The following is a 15434-nucleotide window of genomic DNA, read 5'->3' as shown; positions in this document are numbered from 1 at the left end:
TTGTTAGTAGCATTCCCACGGTTCGTACTGCTTTGATTCACACCTCTCCTACCTCTAGTTCCCCGGAATGTATTTTCTTAAGTATTATTATAACTAGGTTAAATTTGAGATGTCTTTTTACAGTATTTCTTAATATGTCCACTCTCACCACAATTGTGACATTTTATATTAGATATAAATGCAGCTTCTTTTATTAATTTATTTTGATCTCCATCATTTTCCTTTCTCTTCTCAGACTCTATTCTTAATTTTGCCTTTACATATTTTAAGTCCAACGTCTCGACTGCCTTGTTCTCAAGAACGGTTACCACTAATCTCATATGATTTTGGTAATGCGAGAAGCAGTGTACAAATAGCATCCTTGTATTTTATATCAATACCTGACGATTTCGGCTGACATAAAACACGGTCGCATTTTAATAAAAAGTCTTCTAACTTTTCTCCTTCACACATTTTCATCGACATTAATTTTTTTTTAAGAAATATTTTTCTAGACAAACTCTTTTTTCATATACCTCGTGTAAACGTATCCACATATTATATGCTATTTCTATATCTCTAATAATATCTATTTACGTATCATTAATACATTGTACAAGTATAGATTTGTATTTATTTTCCTTCTTTTTGGCTTCTTCTTTCTGCTTCGACGTATCATAATTTTTATCACTGTATTTAACGAGTATCATATCTTATACAATGAGTTCTGTCAATATTGTTTTAACTCGAAATATCCAGGTTTCATAATTATTACCACTTAATGGATCAATGTTATAACTGTTATTCTTATTATGGGTCATTTTTAAAACGAGCCAGCGATAATACGAAGAAAAAATATAACCTGCTTTAAAGCCAATTGTCTTACTTAATTATTGCAATTCTAAGCCTATAATCTCTAAAATATATATGAGGATTATTTCTTTATGATGCAGTTAAACAAATTGTATGTATAGTGCTTGAGCAAAATAAGTATATTTGAATCAAACTTATAAAATACTTTTACATACTTGCACGCAGTTTTCTTTCTCTATACCTGACAGCATAACTAGGGAGAAAAACAAAAATGGATCTAGAGTAAGAGAAAACATAAAACATAACAATGGAATGACATTATTCTTAACTAAATCCATTCATAAAAAATATAATTAAAAAAAAGCATTTATTTTCGTGTATTTGTGTATAAATTTTCAATGTTATTCTTATGAATGGTCGATCTTTGAATAGTTATAAGTTTATATAGAAAGTTGTACAACAACCCTGGTGAAAATGAAAAGCTTTACGAAGCGTCAAAGAAGCGTGAATGAATAGAATTTACGCTTCTTAGAAGTTTCATTGACTTTCCATTAACTCTTCATGATTTCGAAGCTTTATACACGTTTCTTAAACGCTCCATAAAACATGTATGAAGTGTTTTATTACATTTTCTATACTCTCCAATAATTCATGTTTCTTTAACGTTTCCTGAACGTTGCACAAAATGTATACGAAGCATTCCGATACACTTTCTTTACACTTCAAAAATTTATATTAAGAAACGCTTTGTTTACGCTTCTCAAACGTTCCACAAAATGTATACGAAGCATTCCGATACGCTTTCTTTACATTTTAAAAATTTATATTAAGAAGCGCTTTGTTTACGCTTCTTAAACGTTCCACAAAATGTGTATGAAGCATTCAGATACACTTTCTTTACACTTCGAAAATTTATATTAAGAAACGCTTTGTTTACACTTTTCAAACATTCCACAAAATGTATACGAAGCATTAAAATACACTTTCTTTACACTTTAATAATGAATATTAAGAAACGCTTTGTTCACGCTTCCCAAACATTTCTCAAAGAATATACAGAGCATTCCGATACGCTTTGTATACATTTCTGAGATGAAATTTTTCATTTATGTTTTTAATTAATATTTTTTTAAATTGTGTGTTAAGCGTTTTTTTACGTTTTTTTTTTTTTTAATTTGAAGCTTTAGGAACTTTACTAATTGCTTTAATTTATAAAAATAAAAAAAAAACCGGAAGTATTTCAGATAATTAAGAGCAAAATTTATCATATAATGTATTATTTAAAAGATTTATTTAAATTAATAACAAAATTATAAAAGTGAAAGTTTAAAAACTTTAGAAAAAAGGAAACAATTTTATTTCTTCTTTAATTATTAGTTCTCATGTACGATATTATGTTGGAAGAATATTTTTGTAATTTCTTTATTTTAACCCGTTTTTATTGAAAACTATGCATTGCTACTATTAAAAAATGGATTCAAGAAAATGTTTATAGAACTTTTATTGGGTTAAAGTAATCAAGATTTAGAGTAATATTTTTTTCAATTTATTATTACATTAAGATATACATATTTAAATATATAGACATGAAATGCTACTTAATATTATGTGACAATAAAATGAAATGCGTCATCATTAATCACCATAACAACCAAATGGCATTTTACATAGATATTTATCGTTTATAAGATCTATAAATACGCATTGAGCATCTATTTCAACAGGTTCAATACAAAAAAATTTACCATAACCTGTGAATCGTTTAACTTGAGTATATTTAAAATCTTGATCAAACAACAAAGGTTCCTTTTGCACCACAACCTCTTGCACTAAAATTAATACTTTTGAATCGGATACATATATAATTTTTTTTATAACGGCAATCATTTCATAACAAGTCAAAATATATGAGTCATTATGTTTCTTATTAGCTGCATAAACTTCAGAACAAAATCTTACACCATTATATAACATTTTTTTAAACAATGTACAATTTTCTAAATTAAAATTGTATTCTTTAACGCATATATATATTCCTCAGATGAAAATGTACATATTTCTTTTTTACCTAAAAGAACTACTCCTTCGCATCTTATAAAATGTTGCAATTTAGTTTGAATAATATTTTCACAAAATTTTATTATTGATTTTGTTGATACTAACTCATTGCACAAAATTGGTAAATCACTAAATATCAAAAACTTGCGAGCTATTTGCTTTACAACATAACGTGGACTTTGTAACAATTGCAGCAGATGACGATTCTGTCCTTCATATACAAAAGCATTATGAGTCCAAAGAGGACCCCAATTTAAAACATTTTGTGCAATGTGAGTTAAAAGATGTACATTTAATACCATTGATGTAACACCAAAATACTTGTTAAATAAGAAAACATAAGTCAAAAATAATTCGTGTGCCTTTAGCACATTTTGTTTTGTAACAGACTTTTGCAAAAGTATATTTGTAGATTTTGATAACATAGCAAGATGCTTCAAATATTTTTTTTTTTAAAAACCTTTCAAGCACGGTATACAATAAAATATTAGCCAAGATCTCCATTCAGACGCTTTCCAAATATTTATTTGTGAAAGAGAACGAACAGATCGGGTGATAGAAGTCAAAGCACATATGTTAGTGAAACGTTCATCAATGGCAGATATTAAATGCTTCATAGCTATTTCATCATTTTCCATGTTTTTCCAAAAATTTTTACGAGAAGAGTCAAAAAGTAATTCTGTAAGTATAAAGTAAAAGTAATCGAATCACACCCAAAAGAATACAATGCATATAATCGGGCACAAATCCAGTTATCAAATCAAAGAAATGTAATTGTAATAATACTGTTGGCCCCTTTACGCCTTTCACATATCGTTTCCTATCATTACGTTCGTTTCGTTTTTCATATACTTTCTCGATATCTTTTATAGTAGACTCTGTTGTTCGATCAGGTGCTCTATATGTACATAAAGGGAATCTCTGCCCTTTCACTGTACGTTCAGCTTTTTGATAACAAAATGTACATGCATAATAAGAATTGATCCCAGACATATTTAACATTTTAAATCGAGCTACCAAATCAACTATAGCGCACAAAGGAATCACTTTGCTTATTACATCTTTTCCATTGTGATTCCAATGAAAGCCATAAAGAGATAATTTATTAGCTTGTTCAATAAAAGGTTGTAAAAAGACATTTTGGTTTGGATCATTTTTACCAACATACAATCCAGCAAGTAAGATGTGTTAACTCCTTTCTTTTGGCGGCAGTTCATTTATCGTAATATAAATGGGCCATATTATTTTGCCACAAGATTTACCCATAGGAATACCATCAGTATTAAACGAGTACGAGAAATTATAAAGATGTGAAAGAATATTTCCATTATCAAAGTGTTTTCTATATTCTGCTCCATCATAGATATCTTCTAAAGCAATATCGTTAATTTTTGAACGATTAAATCTATAAGTTAGAAGGGAATCAACAATTGTTGTATTTTTAAGAAGTCTCTTGAATTGAGATTCTAAATCTATGGATAAAAAATAATTTGAGGAGTTAACACTGATAACATTTCCACAGTTGCAATCGATAGATTCTGTTAAGTTATTCTTATTTCCATAATATTTTTCACATTCTGGACAAAAAATGTGATATTTGAAAATGTCACCTGATCGATCTATATGATTAAAATACATGTACTTGGAGCTTGGAATTGTTTCATATCCATACATTGTATTTATCATTTTTAAAATGTCTACTTGTGCTAGCCACGATAAATTATATCTTAATCCTAGAGTCAAACACATAAGCATAACGTCTTCTGCAGTTGATTTTGTACACGGACAAATGGTACGTTTCTGATGTGATTTTTCTTCCCAAAAATTTTGTTCTTTATTAATGCGACAAAATTGTTGACAGAAAGATGCTTCAGATTCTTCCTCTCCTCCAGAATGATTATTTGTTGAAGAACATAATTCAGATTCCTGAAAAATTACAGAGAGGCATAAATATTTTCATATAAAATTAATATCAATTGTGAAATATAAAAAATAAATGTTATAAGCAAAAAAATTTTTATTTCTCTTCTAGAAATGTTACAGTTAATTTGGTTAAATGCACTAATGCAGTAAAAGCTGTATAAATGTACAATTATAATAATAAGATTGATAATTAATTATACAAGTTATTATTTTTTTAAGAAATTTAAGTTTTACTTATTTAATAATAAATAATTAAAAAAGTAATTTGTAATATTAATAATCTTGTTTTATTTATTTATGTTATTATAAATTTGTACACAATAGTACTTTAATATACGTGTGCATTAATACATTCAAAATATTATTTTGCATATCAAGAGACACGGTAGTGTCTCGCGTCAAGTTCACGCGCAGCGCAAGACCGACCGTGTATCTTTACGCGAGCACATGAGCTGATAGGAGTCGAGATTTTCATATCTCAATAATGCGTGGACCGATCGAATTTATAATAGGCTCAATCGATAGAGCACATGCGATTTACATAATAAAAGTATCTTTACTTTTTTTGTACATGCTTTCTAAAAAAATATATTAATTGCCAAAGTTTGCCAAAGTCGAAATATGCCGAAATTTATGTAAGTCTTGGTCGTCGTCGTCGTCGTCGTCTGTTCGTCATCCTTCTCTAATATATAAGTTTTTCCTTTGTCAACTAGAAGCATCAAAATGCGACATGGTTGTCCTTTTCTACATCCCGTGAAATGTCGATTCCCGCATAAGAGCGTCCTTTTTCTTTCCTTTCTTTTTCTAAAAGATGTCTGTCTTTTTTCAACATGGCGGCGCTCAGACCTGTCAGCTCGCAGCTTTGATGATACTAATCACATTGATATAATTAATATCGGTCGTAAAATGTATATGTAACGTGTTGTGGAGACGAATAGAGATAGTGTATATCAAAATAATAGTATTCTTTATAAAAAAAATTTTTCTCGTCTTGAAGTGCAGAAGTGTAGCAACACACATGCTGACACACTCTTAAAAGGAACGTTCACAACTCAGCTAGCAAGCTCACGTGATAATGACGTGACTTTTTGATTCGCAATTACGTCAATTATGACATAAAAGTAACGTGATTCTAACGTACATATCACGTGATTATGTCACATCTTATTGACGTCATTTTATTACGTCAGGTAGACGTGAATATAACTAAAAAAGTATCAACAAAAGATCTCTACATGACGCATTAGAGATGTTATTGTAAATTTAAAAGGAAAATAAAATACATTAAATAAAGAACAATTGTATCAATGTATTTAAAAACAATAAAATTACAAATGTCCGAACTAATAATGTTTTTTAATGCTGTAATGAAACAAAGTTTATCGAAAATGCTGCTACAAAAGTTTACAATAATGTAACATATGCTTATAACAAACTATCTATAATGTATGTAAAATAGGAAATGAAAGATAACAATTATTATATGGAAAAACAAAAGTTTTGCAATGCACATTTGTTATTGGCCAAAGTTCTAAATCACCAGATATATCATCAATTTTAAAAATATTCAAGTTATCTGAATTAAAAGGATAAGTATACAGCGAACTATATGAACAAAATTTTTTACCAATAATTGAAGTAGTGCCATCTTTGTGTGTTACAAAGTTATGTATCTGTATAACTTTACTATTAATTATACAATAGCAATCAGCCTGAGAGAAACTATAAATTGACAATATATAATTATTAAAATTAATTTTTTTGTATTGTTTGCAAAATGATATTAATGGGATTGTCGGTCCGTGACAATGCTCAAACAAATGACTTGCAGGTAAGTTTTCATTTATATTTGAAACAAAATTCGCTTCATGTAACCTTTTACAAAGCTGGGTTAATGGTTGTTTTGCAGACTTAATAAGACGCTTCAGCTTTCCTAAACAATTTTCAAAAGGAAAAGCTGCGAAATTATCCAAGGGTCCATACACTGCGACATCTGCTGGTAAATGAATTAAGCAATGAACATTATAAATTAAAAATTCCAAACCATACAGATGTTCACTGTGTTCAACAAATATTCTTAAAAGTTGCGAAGCTATCTTACAACCCAATACCGATATATGTCGCTTTGAACATAAAATTACAATGGCTGTATGTAATAATAAAAAATGTTTGTACACAGCTTTATCAACAACATTGCACAACAGAACTGGTCCCAAATATAAAAGAAAAATCCGAAATTCTGTAGCTTTAAACCGAGCTAGTTCTCTTAAAGGTCTTGGTTTTCTATTTATTTCTTTAGGAATGAAATTACTCAAAGCGGTCATATTATCAGAAAGAGTTTGTACCACATTCGCAGACAATCTAACTTTCAAATTTCCATTAATCCAACATTGCAAAAGCTTACGAGTCACACCTAAGCAGACATTGTGCATATAATCGATTGGGAAAGAAGTCACAAGTCCAATGTTAAGCTGAAGTAAAGGAGAGTCACCTACATGGTGATCCTCATCTTGTTTTGATTTAAAGGTATCATCATTTCTAAGATCGGCGTTAACATTTCGAAATATCACTCTTCCATTAAAATAGTTCCCCGATACAATACATTTTTCACACGAGGAGTAACCCCCGTGTGATTTAATGCATTTTAGGTATGAACGTGCAGGAGCATCACATACAAAAGAATGAACTGTAACTCTGTAATGAATATTATTGAAATCAAAACCGTTTTTAAGCAGTAAAGAAAGCTCTTCTATAAACTCCTTTAAAAAACTAGCTAATGGCTTCGGCTTTGATGTTCCACAAAAAACACCAATAGGAAAAGGAGTTTTATTGTCTGAATTTTGAATAAGCCCTAAAATTGGCCACAACTGGGTATTGGCACTCTTAAATAATGGCAACCCATCAACATTAAAAGTTAAATTAATAACTGCATCCGAAAATTTTAGATTACGCGTTAAATGTTGTTCAATGGCACTTTGAAGTCCCATATACACAAATTCTCCTGTTTCCATCATTTTCACATTGATTTTTGAAGGAGTTTTTAGCAGAGTTCTCACATCAAGAGGCAACTCAGGATGAAAAGGTACTAAAATTTGCAGCAATGAAATAATGGCCACATGTGGAATATTCACGTTTGATACAGTCTATTTTCTTAAAGAATCCCGCAAAGAATTGGTAGAAGATTTTTCAAATGTTGAAAAATTATTATCCATTTCTTGTTCAAAATCAGCACATTTAAAATTGACAAAATCAAAATCAGAATTATCCAAATCAGAAAAATTGTTACTACTTTTGTTTGTATTACTAATAATATCTGATAAACCGTCATCACTTGAAAATGTATGAGAAGTTCCAGCACTAATTTGTTCATTTGTTACTCGTATAGATTGATCAATTAAAGGTAGTTTTACTTTAGTTTTAGTAGCCTTAGACCTAACAATTTTATTAATATCATTTGCAACTCTTCGGTACAGTTGTCTTTTACTAATAAAAACTTTACGTTTAGACATTTTGGTATCTCAATATAATAACAAAACAATAAAATTAAAATAAATTTTAAAAAATCAAACCTTTAGAATGCTATTAAATTTTTATCTAGCATTTCTCTTTCTTTCTAGAGACAAACGTTGGGGAGAATGTTTTAACCATATCTTGATGTTGTCGTTGATGTTACTTTCAGGAGTGTTTGGTGACGAAAATTGCACTGCACCTAAAAATTATCACTTTGTAAACACCATCGTCGCCATTATATAATTAATTTAAAATTATACATATAAGTAAAAATTTTGCAATAAGGTGAACTGTTGTAATAAATATTCCTAATAATAATAATTTAAAAATTTTCTTATAATTATTTTTATATTATTGCTGAGATTTGTCAGTAAAACAATCAATCAATTCAATTCTTTTCTTAAAGTCTTCTTATAGATTCCGTTTTACTATTAGTTTTAATAAATTTTACTTTAGTCCTAATAAATATAAATAAAAACAAATGAGAAACTTACGTATTATCAATCTATGTAACCGTAATGCAGAAAATGATTTCTTCCCATTTCTTGTACCAAAAAAACTATATTTTATGGCGACTTCGTTCGAGAAAATTTTGCGAAGAATGGTATTGATTTTGGTCGTTAGGTTGTGTCCTCCCAGAGTAGATAAATATAAGCTCTGTAAAAAAATGTTTTAGTAATAGAACAAAACAATATTCTGGAAATAATTATAAAAATAATTACTAGAGTAGAAAGATTGGCATCGTCTATTAGATGTTCTTCAATTCTAATAACATCTTCCAAACTTTTAATCGGTAGACTAACAGGCAATTCTGGGAGCTCATAGATAGCAGATTCAAGCAGTCCTTGTTTATTTTTTAAAGATTTGATAATTTCTTCACCTTGTTTTAAAATTTGGTCATTTTGTCGTTTGACGTATGTGATTAATTTTAATATAATTTTGTTGTTGATATTTGTAGTTTCTGTAAAAATCGTAAAAAATGTAATTGTAATTAATCGTAAAAAACAGACACTACTTTACTTAAACAGAAGAAAACACGTACCATTAGTCAACACGTCTTCAGTTTCAAAACAAGAATTGTCATGATAGTAAGACCTAGATTGTCTTGGAGTTGAAGGTATTCTTATTCCTATAAAAAAAATTTTGTAAATGTAAAAAAATGTTTTTTTTAGAGAGAGTGTAAGCTCAGTTCACGTGCTTAGGGTTGCGTAAATTAATTAAAAATATTATAATTTTTTTCTAGTGTGTGTGTGTGTGTGTGTGTGTGTGTGTGTGTGTGTGAGAGAGTGTGTGTGTGAAAGTAATTAAAAGCAATTTTTCGTAAAATTTCTAGCTAAACGCAATGGTTACATATGTTATATAAATGTAATATTGCAATTTCGAGATAATTTTAGTCGAAAGTACTTACTAAATGAGCTATTTTGATAAATTTTTTCAGATTTTTAAATCAAATTACGGAGGTATATAATAGCAGAACAAAAAGACTGTGACGGATGGACACATACGCGCGCAGAGAGAGAGAGAGAGAGAGAGAGAGAGAGAGAGAGAACAAAATTAGATGAGTTTCCTATAGTTATTAAACATATGGTAAGTGTATGAGAAATTTAAACCCACTATTATCACAGTTGCCACGGTAATTAAGCTCAGACAGTAATCTTCGAGGAGTAGGTGTGCTTTTTACTTTTGTTACTAGAAAAAATAAAATAAGGCAAAATAAAACTATTAATTACACTAAAGAAGGCATTATTACAAAAAATTCAAACCTCTACTATCATTACAGTTGTTCTCCGCTTCTTCAAAAAGATTACGCTCCAAGAATTCTCCACTATCTAGGTAAACATAAAACATAAAAAATTGTGGGTATTAATAACATTTATACATGTGGATATTAATTATGAGTATTAATAAATTTAGTACATATTAGTAAACCTACCAGACATAAAAATCTCTTGTTGTACCAGAGGTTGCACAGGCGGAGGATGTGCAAGAATTGCTGACGACTTCTTCGTTTTTAAATAATTATTATTTTCCTCTTCCTCTTCACTACTACTTTGAAGTCGTTTCGGACATTTTCTTTTTCGTTTTAAAGTTACTTGATTTTCTTCTATTTCACTGCCTATGTCAGACGTAAGCTGCAATTTTCTAATTTTGGTATTGGCCTTAATTAAGTCATCTAAAAAAAATACATGCACTAAAAATCAATGTTAAAGCAATGGATAGATAGATAGTTAATAATATGCCGACTTAATACAGCTAGTATATAAATATTTACAAATTAATGTATATAATCTCTATGTATACATAAAATTTAAGATAAGTTATCGCTACATTCTACATACAAAGGCCAGCTAATTAATATAAAATATAAATGCCATGTATGTACATATTTAGACAAATAATCAACTAACTTGCAGTAATTTTCGTGATAAATATTATATATGTGCAATATATATATGTGTAAATATATGAATAGAGTAGATGTAATTTTACATTCTGCATATACAGCCAACGTATATATTTTAGCTACATACTAGTACACATCTAATAGATGTCTATATATTTCAAACAATAAAAATAATAAATAGATGATTAGTGTTTATGTTAAATCTCATTTATAATTACAAATTAAAAATATATTAGAATATATATCAATCAACTATATTAAATTTTTAAGTTGCTTGAAATAGCACAGTTGATAGTCTATAGGTATGTTGTATATGAAAGTATTTAAACAAGACAGCACACATGTTCAGATTCAAAAGAATATCCAAAGAGATGTCCTGTCGTCCCAAAAATGTTCTCGCGATACTCTCTGAACATCTTTTGGATGCTATACTGTCTGGGAAGTAAGGTTATATGAACAAAAAAAAATAATAATTAGGTATAAAAGCGTACTAACCTGTTTCAAAAAATACTCTTTTGATTTTATACAGTTGCCACTGGTCACCTGGTTGCTCACCCTTTTTCAAACACTTGTCAAATAAATGCTGCTGCTTAATGTGTCGTGGCCAAAATGATTCTTTTTTAAGCGGTGTTAACCATGATTTGTGCACAATGCCAAGACCACCTCCACCTTCTTCGTCTGATAAAAATTCTACGCCGATTAAAGCCATTATAATAATTATGGACTTGTTGCAAATAATTGCAAACTAATCTATTGAAACAATTATAATCAAAATTAATATTTTATTTGTTTCTTTATTCTCAAATTTCTTGCCGGTGGGCGCAAAAATGGCGCATTACTTACATGAAATCAGTCGAAGATAAAGCACAATAGTTCAAGCAACACACTGTACAATATGTTTATACTCACTATTAAAATGGAAATCAAATTAACTGCCACATGCACGCGTGTTTGAGTCTGACCTCACCTTATTATATCGTATAGTGATCGTGCAGTGATGCAAACTCGCTGATCGAAACCGCTGATATAGGAGAGGTGCGCAGACAAACGAAAATCGCCTACATCACGCTTCCGCGTGCGCACACGGTACACGGTAACGACTTTGCATTATGACACACAAGTAGTAATATATACATATAATAATAAGTATTATAATATTAAAAAACACAAAATTTTCCTAAGAGGTAATAGATTAAACATGCCGAAAAAATCGAATTATACATATATATATATATATAATATATCGACGTAAATAATATAGTTATTTCATTAATTTTTTAAATAAAAAATAAAAAAATGTAAAAAAATGATTTTATTATGTTAAGAAACGAAATGCTGTAGATTGCGATTCAAACTTAAAAATTTTATTAAAATAAAAATTTATATATAACTACAATAATAATAAAAATTATTCAGTGTCTAATAATAATAATAATAATAAAAACTTTAGATTATTACAATAAACTGCAGTCATATATCATTATTTAATTATTATATATGTCATTATATACATATAATCATAAACAAATTAATTATATAAAAGAGCAACAATTTATCAATTATAGGTAGATACTTTTATATACTTACCTATAAATAGTGTACTTACATTAAATATATTATATTATTTTAAAAAACAATAAATAATATATAAAGATTTAACACAATAATAAGATCGTTCATAGGACGTCATTTAAATGTTATATTGACATCATATTATAATAATAATTTAGTCATATATATGTCGTCAATGTAACATCTAGATGACGTCATATCGACGACGTCAACTTTTGGTACTGTAGGTGACGTCAAAATAACGTACCAATTATGTCACTTGACGTCATTGTCATCAAAATCACTTCATAATCACGTTATTATCACGTGAGCTTGCTAGCTGGGAAGTGTCCCCTCCCGATTTGATTCTCCTTGAAATATGTTGTAAAACATACAATTTGAGAAGACACGTATTTTTTTATAGCGGCCCTAACTCAAATTTAAAGGGTGAAACACCCTTTTGAAAAAAAACGAGTTTTTTCTTTGTGTGTAACTATCGCCAAAACCGTAGGAGATATAAAAAAATGTTTCAAGTAGAAGTTGTATGGCTTGTAATGGGCTTTATAACTGTGTAGTTGAATTTTCAAAAAATGTAATTTTTTTTTAATTTACTCTTACCCCTTGGTATTATTTTTTCGAATTTCAAAATTTTTGTAATGACAAAAGTTGTAGCATTTTTTACGCTGATTTTAACCATATATGATTTTATTATGTTCCGAAATCGCATCTTTCAAAAATAAGTCATCAGTATCATATTATATGCGTCGCGCTGCATGACGCATTGTTTATACCGCACTTGTGTTGCGCAATAGTCGTTAAATAAATATAAAAATGACATGTTATCACATATTTAAGGAAGAAAAGTTAACTAAAATTGTTGCTAAAGCATCCCTTCCACATTACACTCTTATAGATAATCGCTGCATTTCGTATGCAGCGCGTTGTCATATACAAGTTAGCTATCAGCGCATATTACACTTTGAAGTTTTGCTTGCAGTGACCACGGGAAAATAATTTATGAAACGAAAACAGTGAATGAATCAATCTATTCAACATATATCCACCCTGACTCTATTTTCTTGGCCCGACTTGACTGACAATGAATAAAATTCTGTACATACTCTTTTTCAATAATTTTAATATACTGCGATATATTCTACATACTATTACATTCTATTAAATTATTACGATTTTTTTAAACTATGGTATATAAAATCTTGAAATATAAAATGTATAATATAAGTATAATTATAATATATTGATACAATAAATAAGCTTTTATATATATATATAAGCTTATTTATATATATTATAATTATACTTATAATATACATTTTATATACCATAGTTTAAAAAAATCGTAGTAATTTAGTGGAATGTAATAGCATGTAGAATCACAGTATATTAAAATTATTGAAAAAGAGTAAACTGTACAGAATTTTATATTTTATTTCATTCTCAGTCAAGTCGGGCCAAGAAGGTAGAGTTAGGGTAGATATATGTTGAATAGATTGATTCATTCACTGTTTTCGTTTCATAAATTATTTTCCCGTGGTCACTGCAAGCAAAACTTCAAAGTGTAATATGCGCTGATAGCTAACTTGCATATAACAACGCGCTGCGCACGAAATGCAGCGATTATTTATAAGAGTATAATGTGAAAGAGATGCTTTAGCAACAATTTTAGTTAACTTTTCTTTCTCAAATATATAATAACATGTCATTTTTATATTTATTTTGCGACTATGCACAACACAAGTGCGGTATAAACAGTCATGCAGCGCGACGCATATAATGTGATACTGATGACTCATTTTTGAAAGATGTGATTTCGAAACATAATAAAATCATATATGGTTGAATTCAGCGTAAAAAATGCTACAACTTTTGTCATTACAAAAATTTTGAAATTTGAAAAAATAATAACAAAGGGGTGGGGAGAAAGTAAATTAAAAAAAATTTCATTTTTTGAAAATTTAACTACACAGTTATAAAGTCCATTACAAGCCATACAACTTCTATTTGAAATATTTTTTTATCTCCTACGGTTTTGGCGATAGTTACACACAAAGAAAAAAACCGTTTTTTTTCAAAGGAGTGTTTGATCCCTTAAATTTGAGTTAGGGCCGCTATGTAAAAATACGTGTCTCTCAAATTGTATGTTTTACAACATATTCTTCAAGGAGAATCAAATCGGGGAGGGGACACTTGTGAACGTTCCCTTGTTAGTATTCTGTAGTTAGTGGACAGAAAGTGTACTTTGTGCACATTGGTAAAATCGGCAGGTATGTAATGTTTATAGAGAAGAAATGTCTAACACTTGGATTGAAGCTGACGATACGTTAATTAAAAAAAGTCAATGGCCTAGAGGTGCTAAAGATGTTTTTGTCATTCTTACAGAAATTTGATCAAAAGTAATCTGTTTTTATATATTACATTATTACCTTATCCATCACATTCACAAGAATTTCTTCAGAACTGTGGATGCTGTTAAGGCAAGTATCATTTTCATTTAACATATCATCATCATGTTCACTAAAAATAATGACATCTTCACTTGACATAATATCATTTTCACTTAACATAATTTTATCATTATTTTCACTTGACATAATTTCATCATCATGTTCTATATGTTCCTGAAATAAAAGAAACAGATAATAATTAATATTCTTTTTTTACAAAAAAGTTTTTACAAAACTTAGAGTTTTGGTAGAATGACTGACTTATCAGTTTAAGTGGAAAAAAATATTATTAGTTTATTGCTTTTGTAAAAACTTTTTTATGTGAAAAAAATATATCAAAACAAATTCTTTTTTAAAGAAATATATATACTTCAAATTACTTGAAATATTATACTTAACCTGCACAACAGTCTTGGTAGTCCGATTTTTCTGTCGATATGCAGTACTACGAGGAATAGGAACATCTTTGAAAAGATACTGCTTGTACTTCATGCTTTATGATATATGTATATATATATATATATGTTTTAAATAATTTGTAAAGGGGGGTGGACCAAGAAAAATTCCATATAAAACACCCACTTTTATAATTTAATAAAGACTGGCGTCTAATCGTCCCATCATTTCTATTGATACCGCATGGCATGCGCAAAAGAGACTAACCTAACCTAACCTAACAATGAAACACACGTTGCTTACGTGGCTTACGTGTTAACACGTGCAAGTGCAAG

At 29.0% G+C, this 15434-nt stretch overlaps 2 protein-coding genes across 5 annotated transcripts in view; one reads left to right on the top strand and one right to left on the bottom strand.

Moving 5' to 3' along the window:
- The window catches only part of LOC136997153 (putative uncharacterized protein DDB_G0282133), a 164008-nt gene that overhangs the window by 24557 nt on the left and 124017 nt on the right, over positions 1-15434 (top strand). The window lies entirely within an intron of this gene.
- Positions 2323-15241, bottom strand: LOC136997156 (uncharacterized). Of its 3 annotated transcripts, none has more exons than XM_067347585.1 (9): positions 11183-12717; positions 10217-10456; positions 10047-10112; positions 9898-9972; positions 9326-9412; positions 9006-9244; positions 8778-8940; positions 8343-8482; positions 2323-4776 (listed from the first exon to the last, which is right to left on the bottom strand). In XM_067347585.1, the coding sequence occupies exons 1-8, from the start codon at positions 11394-11396 to the stop codon at positions 8364-8366; spliced, it is 1203 nt and encodes a 400-aa protein (XP_067203686.1). In that variant the 5' UTR covers positions 11397-12717; the 3' UTR covers positions 2323-4776; positions 8343-8363. The 3 variants fall into 3 exon arrangements, with proteins under 3 accessions (XP_067203686.1, XP_067203687.1, XP_067203685.1); XM_067347584.1 differs by lacking the exon at positions 2323-4776 and having other exon boundaries at positions 7207-8482; positions 11183-11437; positions 11531-12716; XM_067347586.1 differs by lacking the exons at positions 8343-8482; positions 8778-8940; positions 9006-9244; ... (3 more) ...; positions 10217-10456; positions 11183-12717 and adding exons at positions 14683-14877; positions 15103-15241.

This window comes from Linepithema humile, chromosome 1 (genome assembly GCF_040581485.1).
Source record: "Linepithema humile isolate Giens D197 chromosome 1, Lhum_UNIL_v1.0, whole genome shotgun sequence".
Taxonomy (NCBI): domain Eukaryota; kingdom Metazoa; phylum Arthropoda; class Insecta; order Hymenoptera; family Formicidae; genus Linepithema; species Linepithema humile.
Note: the sequence above shows the minus strand (reverse complement) of the source record. Positions and strands in the feature narration are given on the sequence as shown.